Source organism: Melospiza melodia, chromosome 1, assembly GCF_035770615.1.
Source record: "Melospiza melodia melodia isolate bMelMel2 chromosome 1, bMelMel2.pri, whole genome shotgun sequence".
In the NCBI taxonomy this organism is placed as follows: Eukaryota; Metazoa; Chordata; class Aves; order Passeriformes; family Passerellidae; genus Melospiza; species Melospiza melodia.
The window spans coordinates 151,815,453-151,837,255 of NC_086194.1; the positions used below are offsets into that span (position 1 = coordinate 151,815,453).

The window sequence follows — 21,803 nt, forward strand, 5'->3', positions numbered from 1 at the left end:
AGCGGGGCAGCGCCGCGCCCGCCGCGCCGAGGGGCGGAGCTCGCCCGGCCGCGCCCACGAGGCGAGGGAGGGAGAGAGAAACGGAGCGCAGGAGGGGAGTTGGCTGCGCCATACCGCCCTTTTATAACACGCGGAGAGAAGGACGCTGCTGCCTACTCCCCCCTGTTTCCTTCCGAGTGGTGTCGCCCAGGCCGGGCCGGGGAGCGGGGCGCACACGTGGGCCGCGCCGTGCCGCGCAGCGCAGGTGAGGCCCCGGTGGGTCCCGCTGTTCCCGGGCCGGGCGGCACTGTCCCTTCTCCCGCAGGCTGCACGCAGCGGCTACCGGCGTGGGGAGCCCTGCGGGGTGAGGACGGCGGGCGCGGCCCGACTCAGCCTCCCCGCCCTGTGCGGTTTTACACGGAGGGCCCCGTGCCCCCGGGAGGGCTTAGGTCCTGGCTGGGCTTAGGTCCTGGCTGGGCTTCCCCGTGCTCCCGAGGGAACGGCTGTTCTAGGGGGCGGCGGGCAGCGGCCTCAGACCTGGCTCCTCCGTTTGTGGCGCGTTTAAAGCCTGAAGGCCGTAGGTGGCGCTTTGCAGCGAGGGGTTGCTGTAACGCCGGGGGATTCACGCTCCCGGCTATACGGCGAGGCGGGCAGCGCCCGTATCACCCCGCGGCTTTTTCCTGCCCGTAGGATGCCGTGTTGCCGTGGGTGATGGCCGTGTGGGCTCGGCACGCCGCCCGCTGGGGCTGCCTGCTGAGCACGGCCCGTGCTGCTGCTGAGCTTCCTCGGCGGCTCGGGGTTGCCGCCTGCCCCGCACGGGCCTGCCCGGAGCTGGCCGGTCGGGCTGTGCTGCCCGCTGGAAAGGAGGCGGCTCTGTGCGGACTGCAGCGGCACAGGCGGCTGTCCGCAGGGAGCTGCTCCCCGCCCGACAGCGCCAAGGATGCAGCCTTCCCTGCTCCCGAAAGTAACCTGCCTTCAGTGCAACAGGAACAAGCAAAACCAGAAATATTACCTGATCTGAATGCAAAAATACTGGACGAAGGTAAGAGGCTTTAAGGGATACAATTTCTCCCGAATCCTCAAATTATGTTTGCAGTATGCTGTGGTTCAACCCCAACTGGGTTCTCCTTTTTTGCCCTGTTCGCCTAAAATATGTATCTGGATTTCCTGACTTTCACTTCTGATTAGCTCCGTAGTTAATTCAGATAGTTATGGTCGACGTGGCATGCAAAGAATACCTTTAAAGTGAGATAAAGGTATAATGTTTTGGGTAGAAATGTAGGTCTGGAGCTGCTCTTTGAAAGTTTTCATAACCCTACCTGCATCTGTTTGCCTTTCCCTCACAGATGTGGTGGTACAAAGTAAAAGGTTTTGGTTTTTGGGCGTTTGGTTGTGGTGTTTTTTAAATTTTTTTTTTTTTTTTGTTTGGGGTTTTTTTGCTTTTTTTTTTTGTTTGGTTTTTTTGTGGTTTGTTTCTTTTTTTTTTTTTTTGGCTTAGGTTTTTTTGTTTTGGTGGTTTTTTTGTTTGGTCGGTTGTGTTGTTTTTGTGGGGGTTTTTGTTTTGTTGTTTTTTTCTTTTTATTTTGAGTGAGGCTGGGAGACCGCACGCCTGAAGCAGCTCACACTCCTCGGTTTGAGGGATTAGGAAGCACCAACAGGAGGCAGTGGTGTGAAGCCTCCTCAAGCGCTGCTCTGATGAGAAATGCTCACCCAGCTGTCTTCTGAGGAAAGGACACGGAAGGAGATAAACGCAGCGGCGCCTTGGTGTTGTTGCCCTGAGGAAATTTACTCACTTTTTACCCCTACTTTTATATCTAAACAAAAAATATAATATTTCCATCCTTTCAAATCACTTTAGGTATGCTGAGGAAATCTGCTCTGAATTACTGAGCAGCTTTGTGTGTTCAGATTCTGCTTTGAGCCCAGCCAGCCTGGATTATACAGAGCTTATTATTTGGGGTGGCTCAGACCTGCAGCAGAGATCTGTGTGTGTGTAGCTGGTTCTGAAACAGTGCTGCACCAAAGTGATGGATCAGCCAGTTGGTATGTGGCTGCACCTGTGATGTAGTTTATCCACTGGCCAGATTGTTATCTGCCAGCAGACTGACTGGAGAATGTGTGTGTAGCATTTTGCCCAGTTGTCAGTCTGTATAATGGAGTAAACATAATTGATAATTTTTGGGGGTTTTGGTAACTTGAAGTATGATTCCCAATAGGAAGTGTAAGGACTTTAAAGTGGCAATAAAAGACATGTATGCGTGTGGAATGGATTTAATTGTATATTGGTTTGGTCCTCAACAAGTTGAAAAAAAACACCACCTGATATTCCTATATATTCCTAGAGAGTTCCTGTTCAATGTGTAAATGTTGCTGAAAGCATTGTACTGTGCTTTTGTTTCTGAGGCTATGGGAAAAAGACAAGACCTTCAATAGCTATCAAGCTAGTGTGTGCAACTCTTCCTGGAGCATTAGGCACATCCTAATTACTTTGGAATTACATGTGGAGTTCTAGTGTGCCTTTGTTTCTTGACTTGGAAGAGTGTTACCCTGGTCTCTCAGAAGCCATTATACAAAGGTGTAGAGCCCTGAAAATCCCCTTGCCAAAGAGTTTATAATCAGGGCATCTGATCAGTAATCAAACTGATGATTGATGTGGATGCTAGCAGCTAGCCTGCCAACAGCAATCTTAATCTTGTTGCTGTGAAGTCATATCTATGGAAAAATAGATCTGTTTAGAGAATTTGTTTTTTAAAGACCTTGAGTTCTGTGACTTGGAACACTTGGGGGAAAACAAGCATAATAATGTTCCCTTTGAAACCTTAGTGAGTAGGAAGTTATTCCTTTTGCTGTTAGAGATAGCGGCAGTCAGCTGCCTTTCTGTAATGGATAAGACATAATAGCCTGGCTGGAGTTGGCTGTGAAATACATTGAAAGTTAAAACAGCTGCATTCCAGGCTGCATTTTCAGGAGAGCCACAAAGCAGTGGGCTGGTCAGGTTATGAAAAATAGTCTTGGCAGTAGCCTTTTATCTGGCTGTGATCAGGCTAGAATGCATTTGTGAAGACATGAAAGAGGATCCTTTTCCAGAGGGTGATTTGATCTCTTGTCTGCAGTGTCTAGGCAGCAGACTGGCAGGCTTGCTGGGTGCTACTCTCAGATTTGGCCATATGAGTAAAAGTTGATGGGCAGTGACCAGGAGATGGAACAGAGGCAAAAACGGGGAGCAGAGTTTATGTTTACATGTTTTCAAATAATAGGCTGGCTGTTTATCACATGGCACAGTGTTCCTGCATTTTGGAAAGGATTTTAAGAGATCTGTATAGCATTTGGTGGGAGCAGCTTTGTCTTTCACAAAATGCATTTGGGTTTTCTATATTTGTTTCTCAGACTGGGATGACATCCCACCTTCATCTGCTCTGGAAGTGATTTCTGAGGAAGAAGCTGTACAGATCATTGCAGAACCACTTCTCCCCCTTCAGTCTTCCACGCTCCGTGATTACGTTGATCACTCAGAAACTCTTACAAAACTTGTCCACCTAGGTATGTGTGATTTTGTTTGTGTGCTCTGCCTATGCAGAGCTTTGCAGATCCTGTCATTTGTGCTTTGCTCTTACTGATTACCTTGCAAACTTGAAAATGGGAACAGTGACCAATGGTGAAAAGCTGCAGAATGTTATCCAGGGTAAACAGACAAAAGGAGGGGACTGTGTCACTAGCAGTGCCATACTGCTGGGAAACAAAGCTGGCTGGTGTTAGTCCCTTAGTGCTCTGTTAGAAGGAGGCATCTCCCACAGCTCCAGGAGGTGGGAATCACTGTGTAATTTAATTTAATTGGTCTTTCTTCTTTTGGGCTGGTTAAAAATGCTTTGATTTGCTGCAAAACAAGCTGCAGCTCTTCATCCTTGGGAGGAAAGAAAGAGAATGGTTGCTATGCATAACATTAGGAGTGAGGCACAGGACACTGGAGAGGCAAGAGGGAAGTGTCAAAAAAACTTGGACTACAGAGATGCCCAAGTTCAAGCTTTCTCACCACCTTGTTCCCCAAACGTGCAAGGAAGACTGGAAAGAGGTTGGAGAAATTAATACTTGAGAGGAGGAATCTGTCCCCATATAGAAAGAAATTGTCATGTGTGAGTCAGTGTACAAAGGCCCTTCATTGCAAAATTGTCATCTCCCCTTTTATAACAGATTTGGAAATTTCATGTGCACATACTTCTGTGCAACAAGAGCAGGTCTCTAAATGTGGCACATGCAGGTTTCACTGCAAAGGTCTTTCTTCAAAAAATAAACTTAGCAAAAGCTTCTAAAATGACTGCTTATTTTATCTGGAGTCTTTCCACAATATACAAGGTATAGCTTTCCTGTGTTGAGTAATTAAAGTATGCAAAATCAGTGCAAAAAATTGAGTAGTCCTATAAATTCCAGCATGCCTTTGGGAAACACTTAGAGAAAGCAGGGTCTGTGTTTAATTAAAACAACTTCTAATTTTGTTTATTGTAGGAGTTGACTTATCCCAAGTGGAGAAACGTCAAAAGGCAGGTCAGCTCTTACTGACCTTGGACTTTGAAAAAGATGTAAAAAAAATACTTCTGTTTCTTAAGGATGTGGGTGTAGAAGACAATCAACTAGGACCATTCCTGACCAAAAATCCATACATTCTTGGTGAAGATCTGGAAGCTTTAGAAACCAGGTAAGCCTTTCAAGTAGTAGGAGGGTGTTAAGCCCCTTGGCTTGAAGATCTGGTTTCCCAGGTGGTTTAACCTTGTCTGAAGGAACCTGTGCTGCCTGCTGCCTCCTTTCTTACTCCTTTCTTACCCTGGCTGTATATTCTTGTGCCTCCCCATCTGCTGGCACTAATGTGTGATGGTATCATAAGTCAACACCATCACCCACCTGAAAACTGCCTATTAACAAATTTTAATGCCCATCTCTGTCTCTCTGCCACAGAGGAAGCAGCTTGGCATCGTAGGCCACTTTCTTTACTTCTTTCCAAAATGACATCCCTGAGGCTTTACATAAATTTGTTGAACGATATTAAACTCTTCAGCCACAATTTGAAACCTCATGAATTCTGCAATCAAAGAAGCAGATCAGATTTCTTCTGTGTTGACATCTAATAGCAACAGGAGGTTTTGGTGACTTTTTTTCCTGTTGTCCAGCTGAAACTCAACACAACACTACAGTGAACTAATTTGTGTGTGTGTGTTTGTTCACACTTCTATGGCCCTAAACTGTTCTTCAGTCCTTAAAATGGACTTTAACTTGTAATATTATTCTTAATTCGATAGTTTTTTTCCCAGATCAATTCATGTATGTATGTGCATGTTTAATGAACTCAAAACTTCCCAGTACTCCAGAGAAAAAGTCTGTCATCTTGACTCTTGCATGTAGTAGCATTTCTATCTGAAAGTACCAATATTTAGAAACAGGCACAAGAGTAGACTCTTGTATGACATAGACCTAACTTCTTTCTCCTCTGTTCTTCTAATCTTGTGTTTAATAAGTGGCCTTTCAGAAATAATATCCAAAAAAATACCCTATGTCATTTTTCCAGAAGTAGTTTTGAGTTTAGGTATCAGACCAGACTGCTCTTCTGAAGAGAGGCTTGGGGTTTTTTTTGTGATAAATATCCTAACTCTTCCATTAAGTCAGATTTTCTTTTCAGTGACACTCCTGTGGCACTGGCTGATTAGTAAAGAAGGGGCTAAACAGAGCAATCCAATTTCTTCTTAATTTTCTGCAGTATGATTCTTCTGTAAGTTTGACACTGGTGAATGCTTTCCTGCAAGCTTTAAAGTAAGTGTGTGTGCTGTAAAGGCTGTGAAGTGAGTGTGTCTCAAATAGCTGTCTTTTGAAAGCTGAGTATCACCTTTGCATAAACAGTTCGGTGCAGATGGACGTGGTATTGGTTACATCACTCTGGAATGTTTTACTGCTATGGATCCCATGTTGCCAGGAAACAAAACAAAATTTCAATAGGTTTGGCATTTGACTTCAGATAAACACTGTAAAAGTCAAAACATTCCATAATTCCTAGCAATTTTGACAGTTGCAAATCAGTGTCTGTACTGCAGCTGCACCAGATGCTTTGTTTTATGCTGGTGTTAATGATGACTTAAAACTGTTAACATGCTACAGAGAACTGCTGAGCCCTGTAGTGGAACGAGGGCTGACCTTGGTGCCAGCACTCACAGATGTATCTCAGGCTTTGGCCAGGTTGGATAGTTGTGTTCCTTTAATATTTTAGTTTCTACAGTCAAGTTACTACAATATTGCCATTCCTCTTTTAAGTTTCTTGCCTTTCCAGGAAGAAACACTCCGAGTGTGAATCTTAATGACTTGTTAACAGAAAAGAAGTGGAGTCGGGACAGCCAAAAGATTTGATTTTTATTCTGCGCATTTAGCTGTTTCTGGGATGCTTGGAAGCTGTGCCAATTCCATTGTCATTGTCTGGAGCCTAGGGTGCTACCTTCTGTGTTGGGGTGCCTGCTCAGTTAGGAATTGGTCCTCTAGAGCTTGTTTTTATATCTTCCATCTGGGAGTTCTTGGCTTGTGATAATTTCTGAGGATTTGTGGAAAGAGGGAAGTTGAGTGACTGGAAGGTAATTTTATTTTTTTTCCTCTCCACAAGACATAGTTTAACAAAAAGTCCATTTTTTACTGAATATCTACTTCTGCAGAATATTCTGCAACCCATTTATTATCTTAATTACTACCAGATAAGGCAATTCTTGTGTGCTCTAAGTTGATCTGACTGCAAATACTTCTCATATTGCAATACTTTCATCTATAACCAGAAGAAGCCTCTCCAAATTGTAATTTAGTTGTTTAGTACATGGTCGTATGTGGATTAATTGTGTCTCTTTACTTGGTGTGCTGTATTTGTCCTCTTCAAGCATTTTCTTCTGGGAGCTGTGGTAATCATCTACTGCAAGTGGGACTTGAAATAGGATTTCACTTTCACTGAAATCAAAGTTTGGAAAAAGTTTTGACTTGGAAAGAAGGAAGGAAAGCAAGCTCTGTTAAATATCAAAACCTTAGTCAACTCCTCTTGCTTTCTGACAACCAGATGTTTGTTGCTCGCTTGTTAGACCAGTGACTGAAAATAGGGCAAACACAACTTCAGCTGATGTAGAAATATCTTTTTCGACAATATCTCTACACGCAGCATCCTTGTGTGATATTTCTACTCCAATGCTATTGGCAAAACAGGAGTGTATGAGGTATAGACTCTGTTCCTTCAGCAGTAGAAATGGAATTCATTAAAATAGCAAAAGGCTGTATATATCTTCTTGTCCATACCCTATTAATGTGTTTGCAGTCTAGGAGACAGACTAGTAGTTAACTGTAGGTTAACATTGTTATCTGCTTAAGTACAGCTGGAAGGAATTAAAATCTGTCTTCAGTATTGACATTCTGCTCTGAGGTTTATTTTACTTCTAATTAATTGGAAGGGAGGGTATTTTGCTTTTACGATAACTCTAGATTTCACCTTAATTATTTTTGGCAAGGTTGCATGTTAATGCTAGAACATCTGTCCATTTATAAGATATCATTGAGGAATTTAAGTGATCACTGAATAAATGGAGGCAATATAATTTTCATCACTGGATTTTATTTTGTTTTTGTTCTCTTTCTAGAGTGGCTTACCTAAAATCAAAAAAATTTGGTAAGTCAGAAATTGCTCAGATGGTCTCAAGAGCTCCATATTTGCTGTTGTTTTCAGTGGAAAGATTGGATAACAGACTGGGTTTCTTCAAAAATGAACTTGGTCTCAGTGTAAAAAAGGTAAAGACTGAAGTGTTCAGGTATTTTTTATTGACAGTTGTATGGTCTTGCAATATGAATACTCCGAAGTGTTTGGAGATTATCAACAAACATTGTGTTAACACCAGCAATGTCACTAGAGGGTTATAGGAGGGTAACATGGTTTTAACTGTCTGTGGAAGTGATATGGACACCTGACATTCAGAGGACCTGAAGTACAGCTTCTGAAGATGACCTGCTACAGTTTATTATCAAATAAGCATGTGTATGTCCAGTTCTGTTATTTGAGGTGGGTCAGAGGACTGAATTAATTACTGAAACAGCAAGCAGCTCTTTTAACTTCTGGAAAATTATTTGATGCTCTTCATCTCTTCAAGATACTTCGACATACTTAAAAATTATAAAAATAGTCTAATTTGTGAGTATCTTATCAAGATAAATGCCAAATCATACGCTGAGCTCACCAAGAGTGACCTCTGTGTTTGCTCATGGGTGCACACCACATTATGCGCTTAGCAGGTGTTCAGCACCTTGCTTTGGATCTTCAGGGCAGGTAGTAGCTGCACTTGCCTGGAGTAAGTGGGCAGTGTTAGTTGTGTCCTGCAGTAGGGGGGGATTGCAATGAATACCAAATTCCAAGTGGAATCTTGGGTTCGTCTGAACAGTCATAGCTGCTACAGTGCTCTGTTGCTGGCCTTTCCATATTTGAGGTGAGACATCTCCTCAGAAAAAGGTTTAGCCACCACCTTGTACTCAGAGTGGACTGCAAGTAATCAGACACTTCAGGAAATGTGGAGTATTTCTTGTTGTGCTGTTACACTGTGGTCTAACCAGATTCAGAAGTTAGCTGCACTGCCACTAAAAACCCTTTTATAGCTTCCATTGGGTGGTGTGTTGTTTACTTTTTTTAAAAAGATAGGAAGAAACAACTTGAGGGCTGAGAGAAATTGAGTACTTGAGCTTACTTTCTCCTTTTGATGCATGCTTTTACTCCCTCTTCCTATCAGCTTTACATTGTATTATTTTTTGTTTTCTTAAAGAACATATTTGAGTAATGTTTTGCATCTTAACATACTGCTGTTTCATGCAAATTCATCTTTGGTGTAGAGATAAAATGAAATACAAAATGAAATGAAAAAAAAAGTTTATATAGGATCTTTCTTTCAAAGCCTTCCATAAAACTCATTAATTTATGTGTTTTTCTGATTGTAGACAAAGGATCTGGTAATTCGTCTTCCAAGGCTACTGACTGGCAAAATAGAGCCTGTAAAAGAAAATCTTCAGGTGAGCTTATGAATAGATATTAAAAGTGTATTGTATATAGTTGAAGAGTTGTGAGGAGATAAAATTCTTGTAGGGGATTGTGTACAGAAAGAATTTAATGAAATAATTTTGGTGGTGATATAAAGTAACTGTTAAACCATGTATTTTCCTCTATAGCATGCAAGCTCATTCAATGCATGGAGCATTACCTTATTCTCTTTTCTACTCTGATGCATTGCCTTCCTGCCAAAAGTTGCTATATGATGACATAAATGGTTACCCACTTTTAATGAGTAGAAAAATACTCAAGTCTATTTTTCCCTCCCCTTAATTATTATGGTTTTTGCTAACTTGGATTGTCCGTGAGTATTTAGGAGCAAGAAATGTGCAGTTGATTATTTTTCTCCTGGCAGGTAACTAGCCTGCCAAAATGTGCATTTGACACCTATTGGCTGATAGCAGATGGTCATTATTAACAACTGTTGGGTAAATAACTTCAATCCCATGGGGATTCCTTTCCCTTTTGAAAATGTAAGTGTATTGCTTTAATTACTGTGCTGTAAAGCCATCGAGGCCAAACAGCATGATGTAGTGTAACAATTTGTGAAATTCCATTTTTCTATAACAAATAACTATAAATCAAAATGTATAATTTTCAGACAGACTCACTGTTCTGAAACTATTAAACACTACAAGTCTTGCAATGTGAAATGTGTGTGTGGTAAGGGAGGAGACTGGAAAGTAGCAGACTGTTCTAATTAATAGTGCTTTCTTTTAAACACACATTGTTTCCACAGGCTGGGGAGCCATTATTATAATGAATGTGTTTTTGAGGTCTTTAGTTCTATGTGACTATCTTGTTTATCCACCAAGAAATACAGCATAGCACCTCTATTTTTAAAATGTGTGAGAAAGGGAAAGAAGGGAAGCGATTTTTAGGTCCCCACTGTTGGAATCTACTAATTCTTAAAAGCTCAAGCTTTTCAGGAGGTTGGATTCAGAATCTGTGTTCAAACCTGTATGTCCTAAACTGGTGGTGGGAGGACAGTACTTGGAAAGTGAAATCTCATACCAACAGTTCAGAAGTGATCAGGTTGCATCCCTCATTCTGCATGGACTGTTATTTAGAAACAAGTACAGTAGCTGATCTTGGTTGTTGTAAGATACCAGTCATGGACTAAGTGTGCTGAAGGATTGCTTAGTCCATCCTCTGAGGGTTTAATCAAGCACAATTAGAGATTCATTGACAGGGTAAAACCTGTCAAAGCTTTCATTACCACTCCTATTGTGGGAATAATACATACTTTGTTGACTATTGCCGAGGCTTACGCAATAAGGATATTAGCGTGTGTGGCCTAGAGAGTTATTGAATATTAAACATGTTTGCTGTCAGACTGAGTGCAGTCAAAGCAACTTACCCTTGAGCTCACTGATCGTGTCAAGGGAGCTGTTCCATGTCACAGATTAGAAAATAAAAGCTCAAGATTCTTGCCACAGTTACCTCTATAGTGGGCCCAGCTTTATCTCTGCACTGATTTAACACAGGGTCTTAACTCTGGTTGTGTATCTTGATGCAGGAAGTTACCCCTGCCAGCTCAGGTCCGTGGAAGGTACCACTCATGTGCAAGCACCTATTTCCGTACTTGAACGCTGTCTCAGTTGATTGGTATTTTGTGTGGTGCACAAATATTTATAAAGCAGAAAAGCTAAAATGAGGAGTTGAAAGACCTGATTATAGTTGCCTCTAGAAACAGTTCCCTGTAAGGATTTGGAAGTCCTAAGGTAAATTCAAAACCTGGATTCTAAGCCCTTCCATTCATATTTGACAAGCAGTTCTGGAAAAAAGCCGCACTCTTGGCACATCAAACGGGGCAAACAAAAACACCACCTTCTTGCCAGTTGAAGTACCTTAGTTTGATATGAAAGTCTGGTTATGTTAGCTGGCAAGCACACCCACTTCATGACTGAAAACAAGCTGCTTGTAAGTGTCACTGGAGGATAGAAGAAATGACTGAGTTAACAGACACTCTTGTATGCTGAATTCTTTCTCAACAACTCAATGAATTGCTTGCCATTCTGCACTTTGGGAGGAGTGCTCATGATTTTATTGAAAAAATGTGTTTTGTTTTCCTTTTGGGAAATCATAATTGAAGTCAAGTCAGTTTCTGAAAAAGACATCTTACTTTAGACTTTATTGAACTGTAGAATAAATCAAATACCCTATGTATTCTACACATCTCTTTTAAGTTCAGCAGACTTAAGTTGAAAACTATAGAAATTATACTCTCTATTTTAAAAAATGTACCTTGGATACATTAGCAAAAGTAGGCACTACCTATTCGATTGCTGTGTTTTACAAAGCTCAACAGCTCCACAGAAAGAAAGTCTCTTGACAGCTTGGTATTGAAAATGATACAGGACTCTTTGGGGAAAATCTTTATGCTTTTAACTGCCATACATATAGAGATGTGGCTTTTTTGTTCGTGTCTCAGACAAACTGAAAAATACATAATATTCACAGAGGTTATCCTTATTTTGGGGATATTTTATAAACAAATGACACTTTAATCTAGAACAATAAATAATTTGTATTGTCTGACTTGAGAAGAACTGAAGTGGCAGATATTTTTGTGGTTTTCATTCTTGTTGCTGTGTAAAAAAGAATAGAAGAATTTTGCATTACTTTATTTCAGTGGCACATTAAAATAAGCTGAGTTTGCTGTTTGTAAAATAAACTGACTTGCAAAGATAAAATTGTGCTCTTTTTCAGGTTTGTCAAATTGAACTTGGTTTTCAACGTAATGAAATTCAACAGATAGTGTGTAAAACTCCCAAGATTTTAACTGCAAGTAAAAAGAGACTCAAACAGACATTTGACTACTTACACAACATAATGGGCATTCCCCACCACATGCTTACTCGCTTTCCTCAGGTGAGCTGTTGATCTGGGAATAAATTGTAGGTGCTCCTGTCACAGACACTTCACTGATGTGCTGAAGGTGGAGCCTTGCTCTGTGCAGAACATAAGTGAATTCTCCAGCTAGCCTGTGGCTTTTACTCTAATTGGGATAACTTTTATTAGCAATCCAGAAACTATTGAAGATTTCCGATGGAACTGCTGCTTATTTTCCATTAGCACGTGTGACATCACTACCCACAGTCTTGTGATATTTAAGGTTTTTAACAGAGGTAGTCATGCTCATCTTTTCTGTGTTCATGCAAGAGAGATTACTGCCTGCTTAGGCATTTGCTTCTCCTGAAATCTTACCTAAGAGACATAAGAGAAGACAGATTATGAAGAAGATCTGTTCATTAGGTAACATTATATATATAAATATAAACATTTCTTTCAAGTTTGTCTACTTAAAAAATAACCTTTAGAAATTGTAGGATCTGAAAATACAGTGTAAAGGTAAGAGAAGTTCTGTCCAATAGACAATTAGATTATCCTTGGTCTTCTTATTGCTGCGGCAATTGCTAAAATACCATGGGATTGAAAATAGATTTGTTTCTTGATTACTATTTTGGATTTTTTCCTACCTCCTCATTACTGCTATTTCCTCACAAATTGAAAGCTAAAAGTGTTAGTCACTTCATTCAATGCCTACATGCTGTTGCACTATCTTCTTACAAGGTAAAAATGAAAGCAGAAATTTCAGCTTCTGAACTGCAGTAATTCTAAAGCAAGTCTAGTAGAGAACCTAAGTGGCTAGAAAGCCAAAATTGCATGGGGGAATAAAACTATTCTTCAGGATTTTTATTATCTTGCTATTTAATCTATCTTTACTTAACAAGGATGCTTGCTTTTATGCTCTACTTTGTCACTTTGCCCTCCTTGATCTGTAAATGACCACAAGTTTTGCTCACTTCTTCTCAGTTGTCTTATTGTTGGCTTTATGGTGGTTCATCTCATTATTTTTCTTCCTTTTGTTTGGTGAGTGTTTCCTCTATTCCTTATTCTTGGCACAGTCTCTCCCTCTCTTTCCTGTTCTTCCCTTTCACCCTTGAAAACTGAATTCCAGGATACAGGTAGTGCACATCAGTCTGCATATGGTTGGGCCTTAACTTGTGCCTTCACAAATACATATTTATCTGCATCAATACTCACTTTTATCCTGATTGACAGTAATGTTAAAAATAGGAAATATAGAGGATTTTTTTTTCAAATTCTATCTGATGTTACAGTTGCTGTGGTAACCATTCTGTCAGCTACAAATGGTGATTAAGTGTTTTTTTTTTTCCATTTCTTCTCTATTTTGACTGCCTCTTAAAATTCAAGAAGGCAGAGGAGGAACAGTAGTTTTGTTTTTCCCTCCTTGTTCAAATTAGTTTGCATCCTCATGGAACTCTTCTTCCATCAATGGAGTCTTTTTTAGTAAAATCTCTTCTTCCTGTGGCATTCATATGTTCATCAATATTGCCTCTATAGCATCTCTCTCTGTTCAGTTGTACTGCTCAGGAATGAACTTCGATCTTTGCTTTTACGACTTAACTGTGCATCTCATCCTCCCCACTTCCTTCTCTTTTCAAATGTTCTGCTGATTTCTTTTGTGTTTCCCCTACCATTGTTCTCATCTTTGTCTGTCTAGATTATTTTTTGTGGCAGGTATCTTCAAAGGTAGGCATTGCGGTGCAGCAGAAGACAAGTGGTTGCTTTGAACCACCACACTGTGCCTTTTGGCCACATTATCATGACAGGAGTCACATCCACTCACCTCTGCCCTTGCCACCGTGCCAGTTTGTTATTTGCATTATGCCCTGTGGTCACCTCTTCATTTTTTCCTTGTAACAGTGGTTATTTGAATCTGTCTGATGCTAGAGGGAGAGTGCTCCCTGTTACTGAATGCCTCCACTGTCTTGGCTGTGATTACACAGTAATTACAAAGTAATAGAGTTGTTATATAGAAACAACTCTCAAGCACATTAGGTTTTTTGTATCACTCCCTGGTTTTTGTTGTGTATGTCAGCATATTGTATTGGAGTATTTATTTTGAGTTTAGATAATTTATATATAAATGTAACCTACCTGGTGTTTGACGTAAACTAAAGGAAAATAAGCATATTATTTGTTTGCTTCCTAGAGCTTCAGTTTGGCTAAAAAAAGCTCTAATTTTTTATGCCTGGGGGTCTGAAATTTAGACAACCTAAAAAATGGTTCCCCTTTTTCTTTCTTAGGTTTTCAACTCAAAGCTATTACGAATCAGAGAGAGGCATATGTTTCTTGCCTTCTTGGGAAGAGCCCAGTATGACCCAGCCCAGCCCAGCTACATCTCCCTGGATCAGCTGGTATCCCTGCCCGATGAGGTGTTTTGTACAGAGATTGCCAAAGCCTCTATGCAGGACTTTGAAAATTTCTTAAAAACACTTTGATTAGTAACACATGTAAAAAATTATAGAATTAAGTTGCAAAATAAACATACTTTATAAAACTACTTCCCTTTAAGGTCTCTTAACTTTTTAATTACTGGTTTAAGAATTCATTGTTTATGAAGCGTGTAGGATTTAAAGGATTACAGTAATACTTATAGTAGCCTAAAAATGTATTTCAGAAGGATTGAGCCAATATGTTGATTGCTACTAATGCAAGCCTTGTAATTAATCACTACCTTAATTCAGAGTGGATGATGCAGCACATTAACAGAAAGGTAAATTCAAATTCCTCTTTTTTTCTTTTGAAAATGGCAGAATTTGGGGAGATAGGGAATAAGTCACGAGCCAGTTTTCCAGTCTTGCCCTCTGTTATCTTCTCCTTTCACTCTCTTCCCCAAAAGTTAGAATAGCAAGATAGTGTGATAGTGAAGTAATGTGTTTACTTGCTTGAGCTAATAATAATAATAATGTTATTCTTTTCCTTGTATGGTAGAAAGAATCACACCATTAATATGTGAAGCTCCTCATACAGAAAGGCATTTTATCAATAGGTTACAAAGGTGTTTCTTGCCAAAGCTGGCTGCTGAAATTGGTATCCTAGAAGCTGGTTAGAAATGTCAAAAAAACCCGCAGCAAATGGAATTTAGGAAAATTATAAAAAGAAAAAAAATAAAGATGTTACTATCCCTGAAATCTAGAAGAACTTTATTTTAGTTACTTTTCGTTTCCCCGTGTTCAGTTTTTCTCCCCCCCACACCAAGGAGATTCATGTGGCTTTAATACACAAGTAACCATGTGAAAAGAGGCCATAGTATATATTAAGGTGATAGGAGTTGGTCAGTTGTAACAGCTGGAGTAAATTCTGATATTGGGCATCATGGGAGTATTGAAAATACTTAAACTTATCATTAACAAAGCACGTTAATATGGAATTATCAAATGCTTCACAGTGTATTTGTGAAACAAATTTCCAAACAAAACAAAAAAGCTGCCTAAATCCACATGCAGAACTGTTTGATGTTGTTTAGAAGTTTGAATTCCTTCATTAAAAATAGCTCAGGAAATCTGAAATCCAGATGTTTTAATTGGGATTTATTTAATGAAAATGCCACAATGTTTTAAAACCTCACTGTTGAAGCTAAAAATAGCAATTTTTATGCACACAGCAGAATAAAACCCAAAAGGCTAAATTCTGCTAGTAGGTAGCAAATAAAGTAAGATTAAAGAGATTTAAAGAATGAGAATAGTTATGATCTCTGGAGTATGACTTTGGATAAATTCTTATTCATCCAAATTAAGAATTAGAAAAACAAGTGCTTGAAACACATTGAAAAACCACATTCATTGTCTGCAATATATATCTGAGATTCTCTCTTTTGTCTTCTTTCTCATGTTTTCTGTTCCATTGGCCTGGAAAGATTGCTTGAAATACTCTATTGAATAGACCGTTCTTGGTGGAGATGCATAACACATTTCACGGTGGCTGAAATGTGCTGACTAAGCACTTCCCTCCATTTCCTCCTGTTAAGTAAAAGTATCCAAAGTCCAATATGCTTACTTGGATTTTTGACTGTATTAAATGCTAATAACAAACTGTAATCTTCAAATAATATTGTAAAAAATAATGCTTACAGTAAAAATGTTAATAGAAAATATGTGGATTCATAATGTTGGAATTAACTTTTGCAGATTTTCTCCACTAGCCTTTTTACTATGAGACAAACCATTGAACAGAAATTGTATTACAGAGTCTGTATATTTTGAATGTCTCAAACGTTGAGCTTTACATTCCTTTAATAATTTTAAATGCAGGAATGATTGCTGCCAGAGCGAAACCAGGTTCTTTGAATTCTTGAATTCACAAGCCTCCGCCGAAACAGCTTCCCCGAACCACGATGAAGAATGTACACAAAACTTTTAAAGATAAGAATACTAAAATGGGAGAGGGGATCGAAGAATTTTTTGAGAATCGTGACAAAAGCTTTGTGGCTTTACGATTAAAAATAAAACAAATCAGAAACTCTTCTGGCTGAAATTACCCACTACGTTACCTTTTACCTATTTCTTCCCCCCACGTCTGCATTTTGTCTCTTTCAGACGGCAGCGGTACCTTCCTGCAGGAAGGCCTGGGCAGATGCAGCGCTCTGTGCCACCCGCTCACCTGGCGGCTGCGATACCTGAGCAGAGCTAGCTTTCAGCTCCTTGGAGTGACCCATTGTTGCTTTGCTTCTCGTGCTTTACAAAGCGAATTTTTATTTTTATATTGTTTTCCTCTATCACTTATTCCTGCCCCGCGGCCAGAGCGCAGGCGCCGCCGCCGGGCCGGCATTGGCGGGCCCGCCCCCCCCGCGCCGTACCCAGGAGGCCGCGCGGCGCCGAGGTCAAGATGGCGGCGAGGGCGCCTGGTGAGGCGGCGGGGGCGCTGAGGGCACTAGGGGCGCTGAGGGCAGTAGGGGCGCTGAGGGGGCGGCGGGGCTGGGTCTGTCCCTGCTCCCTCCCGCCTGCGGTGCTGGGCTCACCTCTGCCCGCGCTGGGCAGCGAGGCGGGCCGTGACCGGGAGAGGGGGAGCCGGTGTGCACCGTGTGCCCTTGACAGGGACGGGGAGTGCCGGTCCAGAGCCGCCGGGCGAGTCTCCTCGGCTGCCTTCCCGCGGCAGGGGGGGAGCCTGGCCCCCACAGCTGAGCTGTGTGGGCGCAGAGAGCGCTCGGGAGCACTGGGGGAAGCCTTGGGCTGCTCCTGCGGGGCCTCGGGCTTTGCTGCCCTGCGCGGGTACCCGCTCGGCGCGCAGTCGGGCTAAGGTTATTGCTTGTCTGGCCCTGAAGGACGAAGGGATAACTAAGCAGACAGATGACTTAAAAGTCACGTGAAACAGCTCGCCCGCACTGTGTTGCCCGTGTCGTGCCGTTCGTGGCCTTCTAGACCCCTTGTTGAGGTATTTGATTATGTGTAAAAGCACCTCTGCCGTCCCAAACTACAGGAACGTGCTATATGTGGTATGGAGGTCTGGGGTTTTTTTTGTCTGGTTAATTTTTTTTGTTTGGTTGGGATTTTTTTGAGGTTTTAGTGTGGATTTCATGATTGACTTTGGCAGCTCCTAGAAAAAGAAGTAGCATTCAAGTATCTGGAGAGGAGAGCAGAAGGTTAACAATATAATAATAGCTGAGCTTGAAGTCACATAGTGACAGCCAAGGAACCTAGATAAATTATTGGAAAAGCCTGACGGTTTTGCTTTATGCAGACACTATGGGTTTGGCTCATGTAAGTGTTACAGAGTCTAAGAGTTTTGTTGCTGTCTTTGCTGAGGAATTGGTAGCATTTTTCCAAGTCTTAAAGCAGCCTAACGTTCAGATTAAGTGAAATGGGTTAAACTCTTGTATGTAATGAGTTCAGTGTCAGTTATGGGATACTGAGAAGTGGAGGCCAAGTCATGTATGGTCAAAATCACACTTGATGCATTGTTACATTGCTGCATGTGGTGGAGGCCAGCACATATTTGTGTACTGCACAGTACTGTGTAAATGTTGAATTTTACCTTGCTGTGCAACTGATGTTCATGTTCATTTGCATGTTCAGTTGCAGGAGGTGGTCGCCTGTTTGAGAGGCTTTGCAAGTGGTACTATAATGCAGCTGGGTTCAACAAATATGGTAAGTGTTTCATTGAGCTTTAAAAATTGCAAATGTAGCAGTTCTCAAACTAGTTATGGTTCATAGCTGACATATGTACATGCAGGTTGGCATAAGTCCTTTTGATCAAAACTAGCTACTACTTCTGTGGCAAAAAAAGTTGGCAATAACTTCAGTTATTTCTGTTATTTCCATTATTTCTGTGTTTGCTCATGTTTCAGTGAATTAACTTATAACTCAGCTAAGGCCAAGCTGGAGCAGTTGAAAAAGTTTTCACAAAGCAGTCCTGAAAACTCAATTATTTGCATTTCCCCGCTGAGTCACTTTCACTGGCCAGTGTCTTCTAACCCACAGACTGCCCTTGGAGCTGGAGAGGTTCCCACTGATAGTAGTCAGCCTATCTGCAGTGCTTATGCAGAGTATCCAAAGTGCAGAAAGGATTGTTGTAGTTGTTCTGCCCTTTGTGCCACCATAACTTCAGCTGGCATCACTCTGGCCTGCACAGGGTGAAATAGGTGTCAAAACAGGGCTTCCCTAAGGAGAAGAGGGTCCCTAAATGATATTGCCTTTGGTTTATTCAGAGTTCTTACCAAGTTTATTTCAACCATTTAGATGGCAGAACAGTTCCTGTATGACAAGAATCTGAATATTCAGATGCTGCAATTTATTGCTCACCACAATACAAACAAATCTCTTAAAGGAAGTTAACATATCTGCCCTGGAGAAGTTAGAGAAGAATTACAAGAAAACTGTAAACAAGTAGCTTAGATCCTTCCTCCAGAGATGCAGTGCTTAATTCCTCTTTAATTTCTCTTATATAGTGCCTGTCTGCTGAAATTCTTACTTCTGCTGCTTCTCTGGAAATGCGAGTAAAAAACCAAATTTAATATAGTGATTAAACTAGCAGCAGTACTTCCCGTGCCTGTGAACTAAATTACAAAATGGAATTTAAAAATATGTGACTCAAAAGAAATTTTTGTTTTATTGAGACACTACTGCCAAATCAGTCACATGAGATGAAAACATTCAACCACAAGTCAGTAGGTATGTTGTAGTAATCACCTTGGAATGCCACAGAAGTAATGTTTTGTCCTATTTTCTTAATACTGAACCTTACAGAAAGGTTGGTTGAGTTTCAAGAATCCTTTGTTTCACAGAAGGTGTGCGAGTGTGCTCAGTTTTGAGAAGTCTGGCTGTTTCTCTCTGATTTAACTTCTGATTTGGAGCTCACACACCAAGATAGAGCTTTGGGTTTCCATAGCTTCGTATAGTCAGCAGAGATCTGGTCATCATGAACAAGCTCAGAGTAAAATTCTTCAGCACTGAAGGAGTCCCATCTGTGGCTGACTGACTCTAATGGATTCAGAGCTCTCAAAAACTCTTTACCTGGACAGTCATCTTTAACAGAGATACAAAATTAGATGCACAGACATTCTCTCCTTAGATCCAGAGAAGTTTTTTCTGTCTATCTATATTCTCATGAAACACATTGAATCAAATACCCATTTTCCTTATTCCTCTTTAAGAAAAGGAGTGAAAAAAGTAAATGGAGTCTGTGTTAGGATTGCACGTTCTCTCTGAGCAATCAGTGCCTCTCCTGGATTAGTTTGACTTTTCTTAATAATTTTGTGCTGGAAGTGTTTTGCCCAGGGTACATGTGTCACTCCTAAATCTTACTGAGGAGCGTTGATTCAGTGGCACTGTACATTCTCCTTGGCGCAGGGTTAATGCGGGATGATACATTGTATGAGGATGATGATGTGAAGGAAGCACTGAAGAGACTTCCAGAGCAGCTGTACAACGAGAGAATGTTCCGCATAAAGCGAGCGCTGGACCTAAGCTTGAAACATCAGATCCTTCCCAAAGACCAGTGGGTGAAGTATGAAGAGGTATGTGCGTGCAGTGTTCCCAAGGTGCAGCTCTCGAATGGCGCTGCTGGGACTGGTGATGGGGATTTTCATTCTCTGGGGAGACACATGTTTACGTGTTCTCTGTAGTGAATGAGTCAGTAGCTCATGGAATATCTCTGGAAAACACTTTTGATTGCAGTTTAAAAATCTGGTTTTCTGTTTGAATTACTAAATTTTTCTCAAGAAGACAGAAGCTTAAGCTGCACCTCAGAATTACAGCACATTGTTTGTGTTCAGACAAAATATTTCTTCTGAGCTGTCGGATAAACAGATACAATGTAAATAGCTTTGGAATTCTTAAAGAAGGTCTCCTGCTTTTCTGATTAATTTCTTAATCTTGCAGAAAATCTTGGGCCAAAGCTTTTGTTCATGAAGGTGCCAAAGAAGAATAATTTGAAGGGAAATCATGCATTAAAATAAGTGTCACCTTGTACTTTAAAAAAACAAACTGCACTTTCCTTATCAGATGTAACTAAATTTTATTTTTTGGTAATGAATTGGTTGACAGACTTTGCATCACTGTCCACCTCAGCTTTCTCCAGATTACCTGGCAGAGAGGAATTTTATCATCAAACTTTTGACTATAGGAGAGTATAAAGGTATTAATGCATCTCTGAATAAGCAGAGGCTATTTCTTTTGGTCTTACAGGTCGTATTTAGGTAGCTGCTGCTTTGAATAATTGGTGACATATTTCCTCAAGCAGCAGTTTGGTTTGTAAGTGATAAATATGCTCAGGGTGTTCTATCAAATACAAGTTTGCAGTGCTATTTAGAAGTTAAGCTCAAAAAGAGATTATCTGGAGTATTATTGTTGGACTTTGAACTAATTAAAGTGGATGTAGTACATTTGAGTATCTGCCAAAAGGAACACTGATTCTAAAGGCACAGCTGGAAGCATCACTTTGCCTGCTAATGTTGATGAGGCATTAGGAATTAGTGGTTGCTGCAGTTGAGAACTTGTCATCACAGTCTTGGCAGATACAAAGTTTACCTTTTCAGAGCAAGTAAGGCAGGTTGTTTGTTTTCCTTGATAGGTGAGTGTTCAGGCAAACCTGGGAATGAATGAGAAAGAAATAATCTGTAGGAATGACTTGAGGTGTTTCTGCACCTTGCTTTAAGTTTAAATATATTTCTTCTATATATCTCTTCTTTTTCAGGATCACCGTTATCTTGAACCATACCTAAAAGAAGTAATCCGTGAAAGACAAGAAAGGGAAGCATGGAACAAGAAGTAACTATTGAACCACTTCATGCAAATATCCAGATATTTCTGATATTTTAAACATTAGGTTGTAGAAGTCCATAGGGAGGCAGTTGTGGGGCTGAGGAATACTGTTTCAGCTTGTTCATTGAGTCTGATTATCCAACTAAAATAAACATGTCAAACTATAAAAATCTTGGAAGAGTTCTTTCTACATGTTAACAAGCTAATGTTCGGATCTTTCCTGTGAGCATATACATTACACATTAGCTTAGTGGTATGCAGTCTTCATTCCAGCTTTTGATTCTTGCTCTTTTCATCATACAGCTGTTTTCTGCAGTAGTAGAATGAGGTAAGAAATGTTCAAGGCTGTTGGTGCTAGTTGCTCTCTTAAGTTAAAGAGGATTTAGTATTCATTCATCAGTTGTCACTGTGGACAACCATACTGAACCAGTATTGATGTTACAATGGTATTGTGAGACAGCAGAATGTAATATTCTGTGTATCCAAGCAGGTATACATTGTAAAAGTGGAAAATATAGATGATTCCTTCATCACAAAATAGGAAATGTTTCACTAACTTTTTATACCATATACATTGTTAAGCCTTTAAAACTATTTTCATGTAAACCATGATGACTGTCTCACTTCAGCTTTTTGAGACTTTTTACTCTTTTAAAGAGTAAAAG

At 40.6% G+C, this 21,803-nt stretch overlaps 2 protein-coding genes across 3 annotated transcripts; both read left to right on the forward strand.

Annotated features, from left to right (window-relative positions):
• Nucleotides 1-289: 289 nt before the first annotated feature.
• Nucleotides 290-14,441, forward strand: MTERF3 (mitochondrial transcription termination factor 3). Of its 2 annotated transcripts, none has more exons than XM_063172104.1 (7): nt 290-1,021; nt 3,367-3,519; nt 4,480-4,669; nt 7,620-7,767; nt 8,959-9,030; nt 11,780-11,941; nt 14,185-14,441. In XM_063172104.1, exons 1-7 carry the CDS (start codon nt 691-693, stop codon nt 14,377-14,379), a joined length of 1,251 nt encoding a protein of 416 aa, XP_063028174.1. In that variant the 5' UTR covers nt 290-690; the 3' UTR covers nt 14,380-14,441. The 2 variants fall into 2 exon arrangements, with proteins under 2 accessions (XP_063028174.1, XP_063028183.1); XM_063172113.1 differs by lacking the exon at nt 290-1,021 and adding an exon at nt 1,500-2,022.
• Nucleotides 14,442-14,573: 132 nt separating this feature from the next.
• Nucleotides 14,574-21,308, forward strand: LOC134415733 (cytochrome b-c1 complex subunit 7). The gene is made up of 5 exons (XM_063151526.1): nt 14,574-14,654; nt 16,571-16,784; nt 17,953-18,024; nt 19,726-19,892; nt 21,071-21,308. The coding sequence occupies exons 1-5, from the start codon at nt 14,574-14,576 to the stop codon at nt 21,146-21,148; spliced, it is 612 nt and encodes a 203-aa protein (XP_063007596.1). The 3' UTR covers nt 21,149-21,308.
• The last annotated feature ends 495 nt before the right edge of the window (nt 21,309-21,803 follow it).